General features: G+C 45.0%; 1 protein-coding gene across 1 annotated transcript in view; it reads left to right on the top strand.

The window, feature by feature from the left end:
- The window catches only part of RAB3GAP2 (RAB3 GTPase activating non-catalytic protein subunit 2), a 55,014-nt gene extending 36,730 nt beyond the window's left edge, over positions 1 to 18,284 (top strand). Inside the window, exons 20-35 of the mRNA XM_066380355.1 lie at positions 1,406 to 1,619; positions 2,001 to 2,098; positions 2,636 to 2,741; positions 3,342 to 3,502; positions 4,863 to 5,127; positions 5,922 to 6,095; positions 6,193 to 6,299; positions 8,750 to 8,816; positions 9,459 to 9,529; positions 10,216 to 10,251; positions 11,362 to 11,436; positions 11,903 to 12,121; positions 12,995 to 13,084; positions 13,312 to 13,533; positions 14,580 to 14,738; positions 15,227 to 18,284. Of these exons, the coding sequence (XP_066236452.1) occupies positions 1,406 to 1,619; positions 2,001 to 2,098; positions 2,636 to 2,741; positions 3,342 to 3,502; positions 4,863 to 5,127; positions 5,922 to 6,095; positions 6,193 to 6,299; positions 8,750 to 8,816; positions 9,459 to 9,529; positions 10,216 to 10,251; positions 11,362 to 11,436; positions 11,903 to 12,121; positions 12,995 to 13,084; positions 13,312 to 13,533; positions 14,580 to 14,738; positions 15,227 to 15,382 (2,220 nt within the window). The 3' untranslated portion in view covers positions 15,383 to 18,284. The remainder of the gene's footprint in view (positions 1 to 1,405; positions 1,620 to 2,000; positions 2,099 to 2,635; positions 2,742 to 3,341; positions 3,503 to 4,862; positions 5,128 to 5,921; positions 6,096 to 6,192; positions 6,300 to 8,749; positions 8,817 to 9,458; positions 9,530 to 10,215; positions 10,252 to 11,361; positions 11,437 to 11,902; positions 12,122 to 12,994; positions 13,085 to 13,311; positions 13,534 to 14,579; positions 14,739 to 15,226) is intronic.
- Positions 18,285 to 18,489: the final 205 nt, after the last annotated feature.

Below are 18,489 nucleotides of genomic sequence, written 5' to 3'. Positions count from 1 at the left end.
GTCCTACATAATGAAATTCTTTTAAAGATTTCATCTGACATCCAAGTGGTTAAAAAGATAATTATAGGACATGTTCTATGTTTTTATTCTATAAAACTTAAAGTGATAGAACCTTGTAATCTTTATTACAGTGCAGCATTGCTCATTTCTGGGGAGTATATGTAAAATTCTTCCCATGCAGGGAAAGTTTCTTAAATGGGGAAGAGAGAGAAATGTGTCCTCTCTTCCCCTCAATGACTGTGTGACTGACCAGTTTCCTAAAGGAAAGCTATTATTAAAGTGATTTTTGTGATGTGACGTTACTGATGGTGCTTTTAAGAAAGTTATCTGAAAGTTAGTGAAAGCCTTTTATTTTAAATATACATATAGCAATAAAAATGTCTTAAACATAAAAATTAGAAAAGATTTTCTCTCTCTAATGGAAATTTGCTATGGAAAATTTATGGTCTTTAAAGTGTGTGTGTGTATGTGTGTGTGTGTACTTTTCCCTAATTTAGGAAAATAATAGCATCAGGAGATGTTTTGCACATATTTTTGTAAAATAATTCGAAAGGCTGGCAGGTTGTATCTGGGACTTTTCACTTTCTATGTCTGAGAGCCACGTTGAGGATTTGCATGTAGATACAGGAAGGCTTGTTCTCCAGTGTCTGTATTCTACAGTGTTAATGCTGCTTAATAAATGTGGATTCAGTTTCAAGGCCCTGGCCGGTTGGCTCAGTGTTAGAGCGTCGGCCTGGCATGCAGGAGTCCCGGGTTCGATTCCCGGCAAGGGCACACAGGAGAAGCGCCCATCTGCTTCTCCATCCCTCCCCCTCTCCTTTCTCTCTGTGTCTCTCTTCCCCTCCCGCAGCCAAGGCTCCATTGGAGCAAAGTTGGCCCGGGCGCTGAGGATGGCTCCATGGCCTCTACCTCAGGCGCTATAATGGCTCTGGTTGCAAGAGAGCGGTGCTCCAGATGCGCAGAGCGTCACCCCCTGGTGGGCATGCCAGGTGGATCCCGGTCGGGCGCATGCGGGAGTCTGTTTGTCTGGCTGCCTCCCTGTTTCCAGCTTCAGAAAAATACAAAAAAAAAATGTGGATTCAATTTCTTACTGAGTAACACTTTAGTTTTCTCAGAATCACAAGGATGGCAGTGACACTCTGTTATTTTTCTGATTATACAGTAGCACATTTATTAAAATTCAAGAAACTTTCCAAAAATGGTACACTTAATTGACTTTATATAAAAGCTTCCTACTCATGAATGTGAGAGTCAGGTTTTAAGCAGAGTACATGGTAGTGGTCACATTCATTGAAATCCCATCTTTGGCTTAATGTATTGCCTTTCATTTCAGATGATAGGGTTGGCACGTGGCACTTCACAGAGCGAGACATGGTTTATTCAGATTCTTTTTTCTATTTTTAAGGACTTGGCTGCATTACTACGCCTCGATGAAAAAGAACTTCTAAAGCTGCAGGCATTATTAGAGAAGTACAAACAGGAGAACAGCAGGACCACCGTCCAGTTTTCTGATGTGAAGGATGGTGTGTTGCCTGTGAAAATGTTCCTGGAGTATTTAGAGTATGAGAAAGACGTGATCAGCGTCAAGAAGATTAGTGAAGAGGAGTACGTGACCTTAGGTAGGTAGAATAATAAACCGCTGCTGGAATCCCTCCTCTTCTAGAAGAAAGTCTGGGAGGAGCTTATAGCATCCCGGAGATTCAGTTTATTTTGAAACAGAATTGGCCAAAAGATGTAATGAAAATTTTTCAGTCAGCTAAAGCTACTCTGATTATATAGGCACTATATTGTAAAAGTTGTGTCGTGTTAATAAGTATACTTAAGAGACAAGGTTAGACATGTAACGATGTGCTCTATGCTTTAACAAGTCAGGTACATTGAACCAACCACTTCTCTCCTTTAGTGTTGTGCTGCCCTTCAGGGGGTTAGGCTGTACAGCTCAGGAAGCTTGTCCAGGTGGTGAGTAGCCCCTGGTTAATGCATTCTGTCCTGTTCACTAGGCAGTTTCTTCTTTTGGAAATGTCTGCATGGAGAAAGCTCCACGGAGGACATGTGTCACACCCTGGAGTTGGCTGGACTGAGCCCGCAGCTGCTGTTGGTAAAGCTGTTTATGGTGGACGCCATTCCGCTTTGCTCACGTCACCGGAGTTTATTGGAGTGACACTGGTTATAAAATTATACAGGTTTCAGATGTACACTTCTGTAATACATCATCTGTATATTGTTTTGTGTGTTCACCACCCAAAAAGAATTGAACTCTTATTTATATGTTAGCCTGTGGTAGAATTGGTTGTTACACGTCATTTTGCTTAATGTCACAAACTGTACTGAGGATGTTACATGAGGACTTGGTGTAATGTGCTCCTTAATAGAGGCTCCCACTGGACGGTAGGGCTTACCCACGGAAGAGGTGGGCACGGTGGAATTTAGGGCCCTGGAAGGTGAGAAAGGGTCTCTTAGGTAGACAGGGCACCCTGTTCTGCCCCTCACGTCACGTGATGTCACAGCCAGCCACTTAATTCCCCACCCGAAATCCGGAGTCACTCATACACACATCTGTGCTCTCTAGGGAAGTGCAAGAGTTTGTGTATGTTAGATGTTTTTCTAGACTGAAAGGATTTAACTTTGATTTCAGTCTCTGCTCCTGAGTGTGTGGCTCTCGAAGGAAAAGGCTGTTCTGGAGAAGCCGCAGTCCGTCTGCTGTCTCCACACGACGCTGTCCCTCCTGAGTAGGATGACAGGTGAGTACGGGGGACCCTGGACTCGCGGCCTCCTTGGAAACGGTGGCTGCTGCTCTCAGAAGCAAAGTTTAGTGTTCACAGCACCACAGGAATCACCTCTCCCAGCGAAGGACACCACAGTCCACCAGGTAGTTCACAGGAGAGAGTCCTTGCTTATTCAGAGAACACTCCTGATGCCTCTCAGTTATGCTTGCTGGAAACTGTACTTGTGCTATCATCAAAAAGAATGTAGAATGTAATGTGAAACCGTGCATTTGCTTAACTCTGAGGTAAATGAAATGGTCTTGATGGAAGCTATTATTTTTCGTTTTTGTTCTGATGAGAACAATAACCTGTTATATTGTAATATTTGATAGTTGTTTTCACAATGATGATATATTCAAAGCAGGGATTTAAAGTTGGTTCCAAAGTGAGACGGAATAACACAACGTCAGTCAAGGGAGTGCACGTGTTCTGACTTAAATGGATTGCACATTCATTTTCCAGTTCATTCAGAAATAGACAAGTACATCCCTGGGGAATTTAATTGTAATACTGTATTTAATTTGAAAGATTAACACAAACTGAGAACTAAGAGTTCCTTTTGAATTTTGCCTGCAGTGGCCATCGATGACACATGGGACTCCCAGCCAGTATCCCCTTGGTGGCAGCAGATGCGTGCGGCCTGCATTCAGTCCGAGAACAACGGGGCCGCCCTGCTGTCTGCACATGTGGGGCACTCAGTGGCCGCACGGATTTCCAACAGTGCAACCGAGAAGAAGGTACGTGGTGGCAGTGCAGCTTCTGTCTGTCCGTCCAGCCTGCCAAGGGGCTGCTCTCCCTTCTTGGGGCCACGTGGTCCTCGTGTTGTGCATCATTGGGAATCTGAAACGTGTGCCTGCAGGTTCTCTTTGGTCTGGTTTAGGGTCAGGAAGGGAGTGATGGTTACTTCCCCTAGTCTGTTTATTCAGCTGACATGCACTTGAACCTGGCGGTTACCATGTGGTATAAGAGGGAACATACTGAACTTGGCTCTGGCTCTCTGCCCGTGGCTAGTGGTTGGTGCTGAGTCCCTTAAAATGAGTCTTGTGGCCTCAGTTGTCTCGTGTGAGATCAGGGTTCGGCTGCATTATTGCTCAGGTCCGTTCTAGCCCCTCCTCTATAAACAGGATGTTTGGGGCACGCAGTGTTGAACGACTCTGATCAAGGTTTTCCATTTACCCTTTCTTTGTATTTTTTCCTCATCTCTTGGAGACTCTTAAAAAAAGAAAAAAGGGGCCCTGGCCGGTTGGCTCAGTGGTAGAGCGTCAGCCTGGTGTGCAGGAGTCCTAGGTTCGATTCCGGCCAGGGTACACAGGAGAAACGCCCATCTGCTTCTCCACCCCTCCCCCTCTTCTTCCTCTCTGTCTCTCTCTTCCCCTCCCGCAGCCAAGGCTCCATTGGAGCAAAGTTGGCTCGGGCGCTGAGGATGGCTCTGTGGCCTCTGCCTCAGGCGCTAGAATGGCTCTGGTTGCAACAGAGCGACGCCCCAAGATGGGCAGAGCTTCACCCCCTGGTGGGCATTCCAGGTGGATCCCAGTTGGGCGCATGCGGGAGTCTGTCTGACTGCTTCCCTGTTTCCAACTTCAGAAAAATACAAAAAAAAAAAGACATCCTTCATAGTTGGTGACAGTTCAAATACTTTTCCTGGAAGGATGTTGCATTAAACCAGATGAGACACTGCAGTAGGTCTGTGCAGTCATTTAACACCATCATTTCAGTTTAATACACTCGCCTAACATGCTCATAATAATGGAGAGGAACGTGAGACACGTGTGTTACGTCGGTAGATGCATTCTAGAGGGCGGTCAGCGTCCTGCCACTGACAGAAGGGCTGTGGCCCTTGTCAGGGACGGCCCTGATGACATGAGTTGGTGACTACAGTCTCTGTAAATGTCCCCCTCTGTCCTTGTTGCCCCTGAGTCTCCTGCCCTGCCCTGACCCCGCGTTTCACCCAGCCAAGCAGGAGCGTTTGCAAAGAAGCATCTCTGTGTTCTGTGTGATGCTTCCTGACTCTCTCTCCATCTGCCTTCACTTTAAAAGCTCAAAGTGTCTGGTGACTCAAGATTTCTGCCCAATTACCAGCACGGCATTTTGTCTTAGTTTCCCCAGACAGCGTCAGGGGCTGGAGCCGGGGCCGAGTCAGAGGCCCTCACAGACTCCTGGGAGGCCCTCTCTCTGGACACTGAGTACTGGAGGCTCCTGCTCAAGCAGCTGGAGGACTGCCTGCTGCTGCAAACGCTGCTGCACAGCCGGCCGAGTGCACGGCCCTGCTCTCGACCCTGCACGCGGCCCTGCCAGCCGGCCCCGCTGCCACCCGAGCCGCTCCCGAGGCTCTCAGTCCGGAAGCTCCTGGAAGGCGGCAAAGGTGAGCCAGCGGCCATCTGTCAGAGCGCTGTCTGTATAGCCAGCTGTTTGTGGTGGAAGCTTCTGTCCATCTTATAGAAATGACTGCAAGAATAAGGAAGGAGGGATACACTCAGGTTTTTCAAATCTGTGAAAAACTCACCACAGGCTTCTTTCTCAGATGATCTTTTCAAAGTCTGGTCACGTGGGTTCCCTGCTCAGGACCTCCACCCGCATCCCCTGACCTTACAAAACATGCAGCAGTATAAGGAGCAGGCAGGCCTCAGGAGTCCCCCTTAGCCGGCCTTATGTCTGTGAGAGGCCTGGTGTCCCCATGCCCTTCGCCCGACACAGCAGAGCCTGGTGGACAAACTCCAGACCCAGCGACGTGGGGCAGGTGTGCACAGGGTAGCACCGCTTCTTACTAAGCAACTTGTCGGTTAATTGCTCTGCACTAAGTCAAGCAGTACCTAAGACGTAAACTCTGTACGTTAAATGAAACAAAGTCCTACGGGTCCTTGGTAGATACTTCTAATACCTAGTGAACTTGACCTTTCACCAAGTATCCTTCTATAATATTAAAATCCTAAGAGCTTTAATCATTCATTTCAGTGGGAATGTTGGCAGACAGACCCTTGTCTATACTAAAAAGAAACCTATTTTGTTCGTTTGGATGAGCCTAATTTTCTAGTTCCTGAAAATGAGGGTCTCTTTGGGTAACAGAATCTACAACTTGATACAGTTCCACTGAGGCTAAAGGGCTCCCTCCTGCAGACTCTGCAAATTTTCACTTTCTTTCTTGTCTCTAAACTGTAGGTGGCATTGCAGACAGTGTAGCCAAGTGGGTATTTAAACAGGACTTGAGCCCCGCGGTGCTAAAGCTGGCTAATCAAGAAAGGGATGCAGAAAACCCAAACGAACCCAAAGATATTGTGAACAGAGGTTTAATTGAGTTGTCAGAGGTGGACATGGACTTGGGGACCATACCAGGTAATGCATGAATGCAGAGAAATATGGGCCCCAGCAACAGGGTTGCCCATCTCCTGTCCATGCCCGGAGAACACAGATCCCTGTCTCTGCCTTGCAGACCTGCTGCGTGCCGCCTACGAGCAGTTCCCGTGCAGCCTGGAGCCGGACGTGCTGCACACGCACTGCTGCTGGGAGTACGTGGTCCAGTGGAACAAGGACCCGGAGGTGAGGCCGTAGCACCCTTCATGGGGACTGTCCTTGTGCTCACATTACATACTGGGGACCGCTCAATGCAATTCTTTTTTTTTTTTTTTTTTGCATTTTTCTGAAGTTGGAAATGGGGAGGCAGTCAGACTCCCGCATGCGCCCAACTGAGATCCACCTGGCATGCCCACCAGGGGGCAGTGCTCTGCCCATCTGGGGTGTTGCTCTGTTGCAACCAGAGCCATTCTAGCGCCTGAGGCAGAGGCCATGGAGCCATCCTCAGTGCCCGGGCCAACTTAGCTCCAATGGAGCCTTGGCTGCGGGAGGGGAAGAGAGAGACAGAGGAGAGAGTGGGGGAGGGGTGAAAAAGCAGATGGGCGCTTCTCCTGTGTGCTCTGGCCAGGAATTAAACCCGGGACTCCTGCACGCCAGGCTGATGCTCTACCACTGAGTCAACCGGCCAGGGCTCAATGCAATTCTTAATGTAGTCATCCTGGTAAAAGCCAGAGCAAGGAGACTGGTGCAGCTGAGGGCCTGATTGTGCACACGTGTCTGTCTCTGTTCATCATGTCTGTACTTGTGTCAGAAGGGAACTCAGAAAGGCCACAGTGTGTGCAGGGCTGACCCCAGTCCAGGTGGCCCTGTGGTCCTCTCAACTCTGCTCAGGTCACTTCCTCCCACTTGAGGTGCCCACCTCTCTGCCGGCATCATTGTCACTGTCAGGAGGTGGTGCAGGGAGATGGCCCAAGCCTGGAACAGGAGACCTGCAGTTGGAAATTTGACTAGGGCCTGGGTTGGGGAGTCACTGACTCTGGGCCTGTTTGTTCTCCCCCTGCCCTTTCAATGACGGTGCCAGTCCATGAGGATTGACGCCAGGGTACAATCAGATGTGAAAACACTCCATTTGTCCCTCCTTGCTGGCATAGCCCTTCACGTAGGCCTCCCTCACGGGGCCTGCTCCATTCCCCCCTCAGACCAGAATGCCCTCCTTCATGCCTTCCATTGGGTGGCATTTCCGAGGAAAAGTCTCACTGAGGACCTGACTCGCGCAAATATATCAGTGGTGGTGGCACTCTTCCTCAAAACATCCCTAATGTGTAATCACTGACATAGTCACGGAAGACATTGAAAAAGGAAGTACTTTAAACAGAGATGTGGGGTGATGAGTTACAGTTTGTCCAAAAAGTGATTTGGGGACAGGGCACCTTCCAGATGTCCTTCGAATCACCCTCTTCCGTTGACACCTCTACAGCCTGAATGGTAATCGTATTTTGGCTCACTACTTAAATGGAATACTTCTCCTACCTGAGAAAAGAATGGTAGGGCTAACCCAAGGACATCAGAATTTGAAAAATCTGAATGAGCCAGTTCTAGATTCCAGTCTAAGAAAGTGATGTTGAAGAGAAATGCTCTTTTTACAAGCTCTACTTACAAACCAAAGGCAGCGGGCGTGGTGGCCACAGAGCTGAGTTCAAGCCCCATCACAACGAGTTAGCAGCTTTGGGACCTTTGGGAACGTTTTTGAACCCTTTGTTCTCAGTTTTCTCCTTAAATTTGATGAGGATGTAACAGGAGCTGTCTTGAAGGGTTATAGCAGTTTATAGAGAAGACGCTTGCATAGGGCCTAACATTTTGACTAGTGTTACTGTTTCTATTATTAGAAGTGTTTACTTTTGAAATTATCAGCCACTTATTTGCTTGGGTTTTTCCTGTTAAATATTTATATACTTGCCCCATCAAGCCCCATCCCAGTTCCATCTATACACGCACAGCTTTGTTAGGCTCGGAATTCTTGGAATTACCAATGGTGGTTTGTCTGTTTAATCTTGGTACAGGCCACGAAAGCAAAATCTGGGTAATTTCTGGGGAAAGATCTGTGTGTAAGCTACCTCGATTAGAAAGAGTTGAACTTCAAGCATCCCCTCTGATATTTCCAATTTCCCTTCACTGCTTTGATGTTTCCTGATTGGCATTTATCACTAGCATGCTCTGTGATTTACTTTATTACCTAGCCCCTCAAGAATGTCACCTCAATGAAGGCAAGGATCTGGGTGTGTTTAGTTCACTGCAGTATTGCTGGTGCCTCACACAGCCTGGGGCATAGTAGTTGCTCAATAAATATTTGTTGATTAAGGATATTTACAAAGAAGTAAATCCATTGTTTTCCACACCTGTGTGAAATGTAAGTATTTAATGGAGAGAATGCTGCTATAATGTACAAATCACATTAAGTTTTGAATGTAGGTGTCAGCATTATGACTAGGGGTTTCTAGGAATCAGTCATTATAGAAGTGATGTGAATTTAAGAGACCATGACATTATCTTATGAAAAATTCTTACCTAATACTTCCATGTTATTGGAACATTTTTATGTAGCCTTATGCAGCAATTTACATACGAAGTCTCCATTTGTATTTGAAACACCTATTAAATGATATTTTCTTTTCTCTTTTTTTCTCCCTTTATGTAAGGAAGCACGTTTTTTTGTTAGATCCATAGAACACTTGAAGCACATTGTTAATGCACATGTTCAGAATGGTAAGTCAACAGGTGTTAAAAACATAACCTATAACTGATTCAAAAGAGGCAAGAATCTTTCAGTTCTCATCCTGTTAAATTTTTATTTGGTGGCCCTGTCACCTGATACATTACTGTCTCTTGCTATATACAGGGTACTGGTTCTCTTAACTGCTTGTAAAAATACTTCCCAGAAAGGGAAGGGGGTGGGCAGTCATTGTCACCCTGCGTCCCCGGCCATCATTTCCCGAGCTGAGTTAGAGTATTATGCATGCCCGTTTTCCAAGTGGTTTCACCAGTCTACTATCCCATCAGCAGGGCATGAGCATTTTTTCCACTTTCTTCCACACCCTCACCAACACTTGGCATTCTCTTTTTTTTTTTAAGTGTAGCCTTTTGGTTGGCTGTGTAATATCTCTGTCATTTTAATCTACTTTTCATAACTAATGTGAATCTTTCCTTGTGGTTATTGGCCATTTGGATATCCTCTTATGCAGCCCAGTTCTGATAAAAGTTTTTATTAAAGATTAGAGGTTTTTATTAATTTTATGAATGTTACATGAACTATAAGCCATGATGGTTAGGGAGCTAGCCCATGTAGTTTTATAAGCGTCAGGAAGACTGTGCTGTTACTGTTGACAACCTCTCTTCCGCTTGCTGCAGGCATCGCGCTGATGATGTGGAACACGTTCTTGGTGAAAAGGTTTTCTGCTGCTACGTACCTGATGGACAAGGTGACTTGAAACTTCATGTCTGACTTCCTGTGTGTATCTGGTTCTCTTAATTAATATATGTTAAAGCATTTACATTGGCCTCGTTAGACTGTTATTGAATGCTACACTTGACTCTTGCTCAGTCACTGTCTCCTGTGAACTCCCTGTCATGTCACATTCCTGAGGGGCAGGACTTTTACCTGCCACTTCTTATCCTGTATAATAATGTATAATAGTCTTATTATTTACTGAATCAAAGAAATTGACTGATTTTCTGAGCTAGAAGTCTAACTTCTCTCTGCTTTAGATGGTCCCTTTCTGACCTTTTAAAGTCATGGTGTATATTTATCCACAGGCAGAATTCTTAGCTGCTCTTTGTTTGTAGCCTTGAGTTGGGTTCTGGGTTTTAGGGCAACTCAATTATTTGGTTATATAAAGTAAGAAACCGATTTTTAGAGTTCTTATTTAGTAATTCAAAAATATCTGTTTTTGAAAAGGATTATTTGTGAACCCAGGGCAATATTTTCTTTCGTAGTATATTTTTACAATCTACCACAAAATTAATTGCATTATGCTATGGTTGCCACATTTATTTATAGGTGTGTTTGTATTTGTAGAATTTGGTTACTTTTTACTTCCTGTGTCACAGTGATGCCTTTTCATCTCATGAGTAAGTAAATACAGCACTTTGTGTCCTTCTGTCTCAGGTTGGGAAAGCCCCAAAGGAGAGGCTATGCCGAAGGGTGAGTGAATCTCCCATAACCAGAAGTATAACTGGTAGTTGCGCACTTTAAATAGGACCTCATTAACTGTAGGGTGAACTTTGCCCTTGACCATTTTGATGACATATTATGAGATAAGAAAAATGCAAAGAATAGGGAAACTGCTCATGAACTGTGGCCCATTTTAATCTACCTTTGTAGATTGTCAGATAGCACACTTCAGCGAGGTTTTCTCAAGCTGTCTTTAGATCTGGACTGTGGACAGGAGGGTGACATGTTGCCACCTGTTTCGCTGTCCTTCAGACGAGAAGTTTATAAGGAACAGCCGACATCAAATTGAAGTAGATTCCCGAGTAGTGAATTTAATAACTGTTGTCTTAACATTCCTGTCCATGGAAACTGGCTTTTGCTCAAAACTTTGAAATATTCTTACTGCAAATATCTTAAATATTGGGACATACAAACCCAACTGTTATAGACCCTTAGTCCCGAAAAATCACCATGGTTGAAGAATTCTGGTATGTGTGCAAGTATGTCTCTAGTCCATGCATGTGTATATCACATACACTCTGAATTACTTAGGGATGGGAGGGATTTACTGGTTGTTGGTTTAAAAAAGATTGTATATGAATGCAGTGGTCCCTTGGACGGGCCTTAGGGAGTCAAATGGAAGGAACTGTTGCCCATAGTACCGTCTGGTATTTAGTTCACAGGCTTGAGATTCAACTTTTGTTCAGAGGGTTTAGTTCAATTCCTAAAAGATGCTCTGAAACCAGACCAGTCTATTTTCTTAGAACTTTCCATGTTGGACCATAATTATCTGGCTGTCGAATGCCAGTCCCCTGTGAATTCTTGGACCGTCCGCTTGAGTGCCACAGTCTAAGGTGAATGACAACATTGTGCCTTTAAAATACAACGAGGACCCTAATTTTTAAAAGCTAATGGTAGTACTATCATTTTTAAAGCTTAATTTTAAAGTCAGTTAAATCTAGAGAAAGGAATTAAAATATGCTAATGGATTGACTTCTGAAATCCTTGCCTGTCTACTCAGTGTGGGAGGTCAGGTTTATTCTTCTGATAGTAACTAGAGCGGATTTGCTGCAGGAACTAATTATGTTCCTTTGAAAACAGGACGTAGGGATGAGTGACAGCGCAATGACCTCCTTCCTCGGCTCCTGCTTGGATCTCCTTCAGACGTTAATGGAGGTAAGAGGGCTGTATTCCTCCTAAACTGCCGGAGCTGTTAAATATTTTGAAAATCATTGGACTTTTTTTTTTAAGATTTATTGATTTTAGAAAGAGAGAAGAAGAGAGAAAGGGCAGGGAGGAGCAGGAAGCATCAACTCATAGTAGTTGCTTCCTGTATGTGCCTTGACCAGGCAAGCCCAGGGTTTCAAACTGGTGACCTCAGCGTTCCAGGTCGACGCTTTATCCACTGCGCCACCACAGGCTAGGCAAAAAGTCATTGGACTTAAGAAAAGACTACCGAAATATTTTCATTTATTCATTTCAAATTTTGATTTTATTAGAATTCGAGTTTAAGTTTTTTAAATTATAATTTGGGGTGTGGGCTGACTTAGAGGTTTGCACTTTGCTGCTGGTGAGCCCATTGAATAAGATATTGGCAAGCTCCGAAGTCTCCAGGTCTGAACGGCCCTCCACCCTAAAACAGGCGGACGTCAGCCGAGAGGAGATGCAGGCGCCCGTCCTGGACACGGAGGACGCCTGGCTCACTGTCGAGGGCCCTGTCTCCATTGTGGAGCTGGCCCTTGAGCAGAAGCACATCCACTACCCACTGGTGGAGCACCACTCCGTCCTCTGCTCCGTCCTGTACGCTGTCATGAGGTTCGCTCTGAAGACAGTGAAGCCACTGTCACTTTTTGACAGTAAGGTGAGTGCCTCACAATTTCAAAGCCGTCATGGCGCTGCGGGGTTCACAGGACCAGTCATTGTGGGGTTCTCTGCTCCTGTCAGACTTGCTGGATGGAAGGGGCGCACCTGTGCCTACAGCCTGTGGCGTCTAGTTCAGAAGTCGCGGCTCTCTGCTCTGTTACATTTACTTATGCCCCGCTTTGAAATTCTGCTCTTCAGACACGCATCTGTTCTAAACAAGGTGTTTTTAAACAGATGTACTCTAAATCCTTTTAAAACCACTTACTGAACTATGTCTTAATATAGTTCTTAATATGTCTTAATAATAGTTCCTATTATTGCATAACAAGTTATCCCAAAACTGTGTGGCTGAAAACCAGAGTTAATTACCATTTTTGTGGGTCAGGAGTTTGGGCGTCTCTGGCCGAGTCTCTCCTGAGTGTACAGTTCAGGTGGCAGCCATGGCAGTGGTGTCACCCAGGGCTCAGTGGAGGGGGGCGGGGTGTCTCCGCTCCAGGCTGATAGGACCACTGGCAGGGTTCAGCTCCACAGGGCAGCTCACTTCCTCGGGCAAGTGAGGGCAGCTGGGCACACAGGGCAGGGCCCCAGCCCTGCTGTAAACTAGTTTTGAAAGCAACACACTGTCACCTCTGCCTGTTTGCCTGCAGTGAGTCACCGGCCCACACACAGAGGATGGGATGACACAAGCATGAACCAGGAGGAGGGATCACAGGCAACCTCCTTACAGGCTGCCTACCAGATACACATTAAATACAATTCTAAATGCTACTGTTGAGGGAGGAAAAAAGTCAACCATGAGATATTAAGTGATTTTTAATCTCCCCCATAATAATCCTCACTAAAGTTTTCTTGATCTCTTCTTTCTCTTTAGGGGAAAAATGCATTTTTCAAAGATCTAACTTCAATTCAGTTACTACCTAGTGGAGAAATGGATCCAAATTTTATTTCTGTGCGACAGCAGGTGAATCTGTCATTGGATTTTGTTTCTGTTTCTTGGGGGAAAAAATAGGAAAGCAAAAATCTCACTGGCCTCTGAGGGATGACCACTTCCTTCTTGAGAGCCAATTCACCTTTGTTAGGTGTTCTTTTTTGATAATTAAACAATGTTAATGGAAAAGCCAACAATCTAGATCGTTTTTCCGGGAACACGCTAACAAGATGTTGCTGTCTCTCTCCCCCCCGTTCAAGTTCCTGCTGAAAGTTGTGAGTGCAGCTGTGCAGGCCCAGCACCTGACCACTAGGGTCAAAGAAGCCGCAGAGGAGGCCCCAGCCACGCCTTTCGGGAAAGACCAGGACTGGCCAGTGCTGGCTGTGGACCTGGCCCATCACCTTCAAGTTAGTGAAGACGTCATCAGAAGGCATTACGTGGGGGAACTCTACAACCATGGAGTCGACCACTTGGGAGAGGAGGTAAGGATCGTCCTGGGAATGCTAACTGGGCTCGGGTCATAAAACTGATGTTTGGGCCTGACCAGGCGGTGGCACAGTGGATAGAGTGTCGGACTGGGATGTGTAAGACCCAGGTTCAAGTCCGCAAGGCTCACCAGCTTGAGCCCAAGGTCGCTGGCTCGAGCAAGGAGTCGCTCGCTCTGCTGTAGCCCCCCGGTCAAGGCACATATGAGATAACAATCAATGAACAACTGAGGTGCCGCAACGAAGAATTGATGCTTCTCATCTCTCTCCCTTCCTAGCTGTCTGTCCCTATCTGTCCCTCTGTCTGACTCTTGTCTTACACAAAAAACAAAAGAAAACAAAAAATAAACGGATGTTTGGAGTAAAGAACCAGTCAAGTCTACACTAATAACACTTTTTGCTTCTCTTTTTGTTAGAACAGAATATTAGGATATAAAAATTCCTGTTTTTATAGTGATGTGTAGTAAACTCCTGTGGTGCCAGGCCCGTTCCCTGCAGTGGGTCCTAGCAGTAACCAAAACAGACAAAAGCTTGAGAATGGTGCGTACAGTCATACTGGAGTGAGAAATTTGGTGACGGCAGAAATTTGGGTTTAAGTGTCAAGTTTGGTCTGGGTGATCATTTATTTTGGTTGTATAGTTGACCCTTGAATAACATGGGGGTTAGAAGACTTAACCCACTGCAGTTGAAAATATGTAACTTTTGCCTCCCAGAAACTTGACTACAGATAGCCCCCATTGACTGGGAGTCTTACCAATAACAGTTGATTAATTAACACATTTTGTATGTTAAATGTACTGTTATTGTGCTCTTATAGCACGTAAGCTAGAGCAGGTTATTAAAACCCTAGGAGAAAGTGCACTTACGTATTTATTAAAAGAAACCCATGTATAAGTAGAGCCACACTGTTCAATCCCACGTTGTCACCGGTCAACTGTATACATGGCCACAGGTCAAAGCTGAGCTAGACCCTTGGCTAGCAGCGCCATTCACAGGGTGACCAGTCCGCAAGCTCTCACTGTGCTGTCCATTCACCTCTGCAGGCCACTCTCCAGGTGCAGGACAAAGAGGTCCTGGCCTCCCAGCTGCTGGTGCTGACTGGGCAGCGGCTGGCGCATGCGCTCCTCCACACACAGACGAGGGATGGCATGGAGCTGCTGGCCCGGCTGTCCCCCACGCTCTGTACTTGGCTGAAGGCGATGGTGAGTACAGTGGCGTGAGCTGCCCCAGAAGGTCACTGCACGGTTTCTTTTTTTTTTCTGAAGTGAGAAGCAGGAAGGCAAAGAGACAAGACTCCCCGCATGCGTCCAACTGGGATCCACCAGGCAAGCCCACTAGGGGGCGATGCTCCGTTGCTCAGCAACTGAGCTCTTTTAGCGCCTGAGGCAAGGCCATGGAGCCATCCTCAGTGCCCTGGCCAACTTTGCTCCATTGGAGCCATGGCTGTGGGAGGGGAAGAGAGAGAGAAAGGAGAGGGGGAAGGGTGGAGAAGCAGATGGGCGCTTCTCCTGTGTGTCCTGGCCAGGAATCGAACCCGGGACTTCCACAGGCCAATGCTCTCCCACTGAGCCAGCCAGCCAAGGGCTGTTTTTTAAATTCATATTTAATAACAGGGAGAAAAGCCTTTTGTATGTAACAGTTATCATTTAGGTGCATATAACTGACGTGTTATTTTTGTGCTCCATTGTAGGACCCCCAGGATCTTCAAAACACAGAAGTGCCAATTGCAACAACGGCTAAGCTAGTCCACAAAGTGATTGAGCTCTTGCCGGAGAACCATGGGCAGTACAGCTTAGCCTTACACCTCCTCGACGCAGTGGAGGCCATTGCCGTTCCTCCTCTATGACCCTGTCTGCTGACAGCAGCCCCACTCTGTGACGACGATGCAAATTAGTGCATGGTTATCTCACATAGTATGAGCTGGAATTTTATGGAGAGGATATGTCTTTTCTTTCTTTTGTAAAATAAATTTAAATATATATATATATATATATTACTTTTAAAAAGGATGGTCCTGGCTGAATTCCACTCCTTTGGTTAATGCCAGAGGTAACTACAAATGAGTATTAATTATACTATTAACTACTCATGCAGATGTTTTACTGTTTATTTCTAATTCAGGCATTTAAGTAGCTTTTGTTAAATTTTGCTATTTAAAACCGGTTATAATTTACAGATTATGTTCTTATTATAAGATTCTATATTTCATACTCAAATGTTGATTTAAGTAGATTCCAACATGGTCCTGTAACTCAAGTCCCATCAGTACAATTAGAGACACCTCCCACTCTTCTGTCACAACTGTTAGGAAAATGCTTTGTTACCACTCCTCACCCTGTCCCGGACTGCCCCTGGCGCTCTGGAAGCTGACAGGTTCCTTTCCCAGTGGCACGCAGTGGCCATCAGAGGACGACGCCCTAACAGTGCTTTCACGATCATTGTGTTCATCAGAAGGGACATTAAATAGAACTCCTGTTCTAGTACCAACGGACCCGCCTGCACTTGCCAAACTGAGACTCTGAGATGAAAGGCAGCACACCACCATTAATTATCACACAAGGTAAGACTGCGTTCTGCCAAGATTGCAAGTTGTAGCCATATCAGGTAATTGTAAAAATGTATTATCTTGTACAACTTGTGTTTAAAAAAAGGGGGCAAAGATGCTGAAAATTTAAGTCTATCTTTATTTTTTGAATGACATGTCTGCTTCTGGGAGTTGTTACCTGTTCTTGGGAACAGTAAGAAATGCTTAGTGATATTGCAGCTTTAGCAAACCTACCTCACAGCTGACTTGATAGGCTAAAATACGACTAATTTTGTACCCTTATAGTGCCTACAGCAGTCCAAATGCTGAATAATAATTATTTGATAAAAACCAAATTAACCAAAACTTTAAGAAGGTCTTTGAGCTCTATAAATACCAAGTGTTTATTATGGTCTATCTTTGGAATGTTAGCCATTGAGTGCAATTATCACACCTGCCATGGATCACAGTTGTTATTCATAGTAACTCGTTGTGATGCAGAAGTTTGTTTCCTCACTTCTTGAGAGAAGCCAACTCTGGCAACTCTACCAAGTTAAGGAGTATGTCCTTCAAGGACACAAAGAAAAGAATGTCTGAGGATGTCCCAGCGTAAATTTTTAACTAAAAGACCACATCCAACTAAGAGCTTCCCTGTGTAAAACTTAACAATTACTGTTTAATTTAAAACCCACGTTTAGGAAGACTTGAGTATATGGGGTGAGGGCTGCCAGGCTGACCAAGGCGCAGACTGGGCACCAAGGAGGACCCTAAGGGAGTCCAGCCCCTGCTCCACTCTCCGCCGCCCTGCCCAGACATGGTCACTTCCTTTCTCATGACCATATCTGGCCTCATATAGTCACCTGTTCTGTATAGTCTAAAAGATTGGTTCTGCCTGTGATTTTTCTAAATATTCTGAAAGTAGTTTTAAATTTTGGGGGCTGGTTTGAAAAAACTTGGAATTGAGGCATTTTTAAAGATGAACTCGTCACTTTGGTTCTATATCTCTTTGGGGGTGGGAAGGGCAGAGGTACCTAATCAGCAGCTTAGCTAATAAATCTGGTAAGCTTATTGTGGTAGCAAACAATCAAATCTGGGCTCTGCTGAGGACAGGAATGAGCTGAAACATAGCACATAAATTCTAGTTAGATGAGTAATCCTAAAATGTACCACTCGAAATTTTAAAATTGAATTCTGAGTTGTACAGTTAAGAAAAACAGTTAAATATTTCACAATTGCATATAGGGCTTTAAAAAAAATCTGATAGAAGAAAGGGAAATGAGTAGCTAAGACAAGCAGACCTCCAGGACTGGACTGCACGTCCATCAGACGCGGAGTGTTTACAGACTGAAGACCAGACCTTCAGCAAAACGCGCACCACTGGCTTTAGTGTGCTGCTCGCTTTCCTGCCGGGGTTGGCCTGTGCCCGTTCTAGAGCAAAGAGGGGCCACGGGTAGAGGAATCAGGTTAGATGTGGAATGGCTCATTCTGAAACAGGGTTATTACACTTACTGCAGTTACTGCTGGGAAGCCAGTAGTTTTCCTAGAGACACTGTCCTACACGCCTCATCATTCAGTCAATAGGCATGGCGTACCCTGCTAAATTCCACTGTATAATCCCGGGAGGAAACAAGTGCACAAATAGTCATAACCCCTACTTTACAGGTGTGTTTAGATGTAGACTCCCAAGAGCCAGGAGAAATGTAGACAAAGAGAGACAGCATCAGGTTCCTAGATGCTTCCTACCTTTGCAAAAAGAAAAATGGAGAAAAGACTGTTTCACCTGTGTTATAAGAATTCATTTTAGGTCAAAGTAAATGCCATTACATTTAAATTGCTTTCTTTAAAATAAAAAAATTGCATTTTAAAATCACAGAAATTTCAGGTTTAATAATATTAAGTTTACATGAAATACATCATTCAGTTAGAAGTTGCTGTGATTCATTTCACTTTTAAGAGACAAATGCTTTTAAATGATGCTTAGCAATAGGGCAAGCCCTGTCTCACCCTGACGGGAATGGACTGGTTGGACTTACCCAAGTTAGATTTCTGCTGAGTACAACTAGCCATCCCTGGGAAGATTTTAACGCAATACCGATTGTTTATAAAACTCTCTACTATCTAGTGTAGTGTAAGATAGTGAAATTCTGTGTCCACTGCTGTTTTCTGTGTCTGTTCATTGTGAATTTATGTACATTAGAGAAATAAATTTTCAGCTTTCACATCATTTCTTAACATTCATAAATGTAAACAAACATCATTCAGGTTTCTTCCCCTCTTTTATGAGCATGACAGATTTAGTGACGTTTTCATTCTAATTCAACCACACCAGCTATTCTGAAAAGGCAGGTGTTCACGCGCATGGCAGAACGCAGTTCCTTCCCCTTTCATCTCTGGTCTGCCTTTCCCTTTCACAACCAGTTTTTTGATCT

Source organism: Saccopteryx leptura, chromosome 1 (assembly GCF_036850995.1).
Source record: "Saccopteryx leptura isolate mSacLep1 chromosome 1, mSacLep1_pri_phased_curated, whole genome shotgun sequence".
NCBI classification, from domain to species: domain Eukaryota; kingdom Metazoa; phylum Chordata; class Mammalia; order Chiroptera; family Emballonuridae; genus Saccopteryx; species Saccopteryx leptura.
The sequence above is the reverse complement of the archived record's forward strand: the minus strand, read 5'-3'. Positions and strand labels throughout refer to the sequence as shown.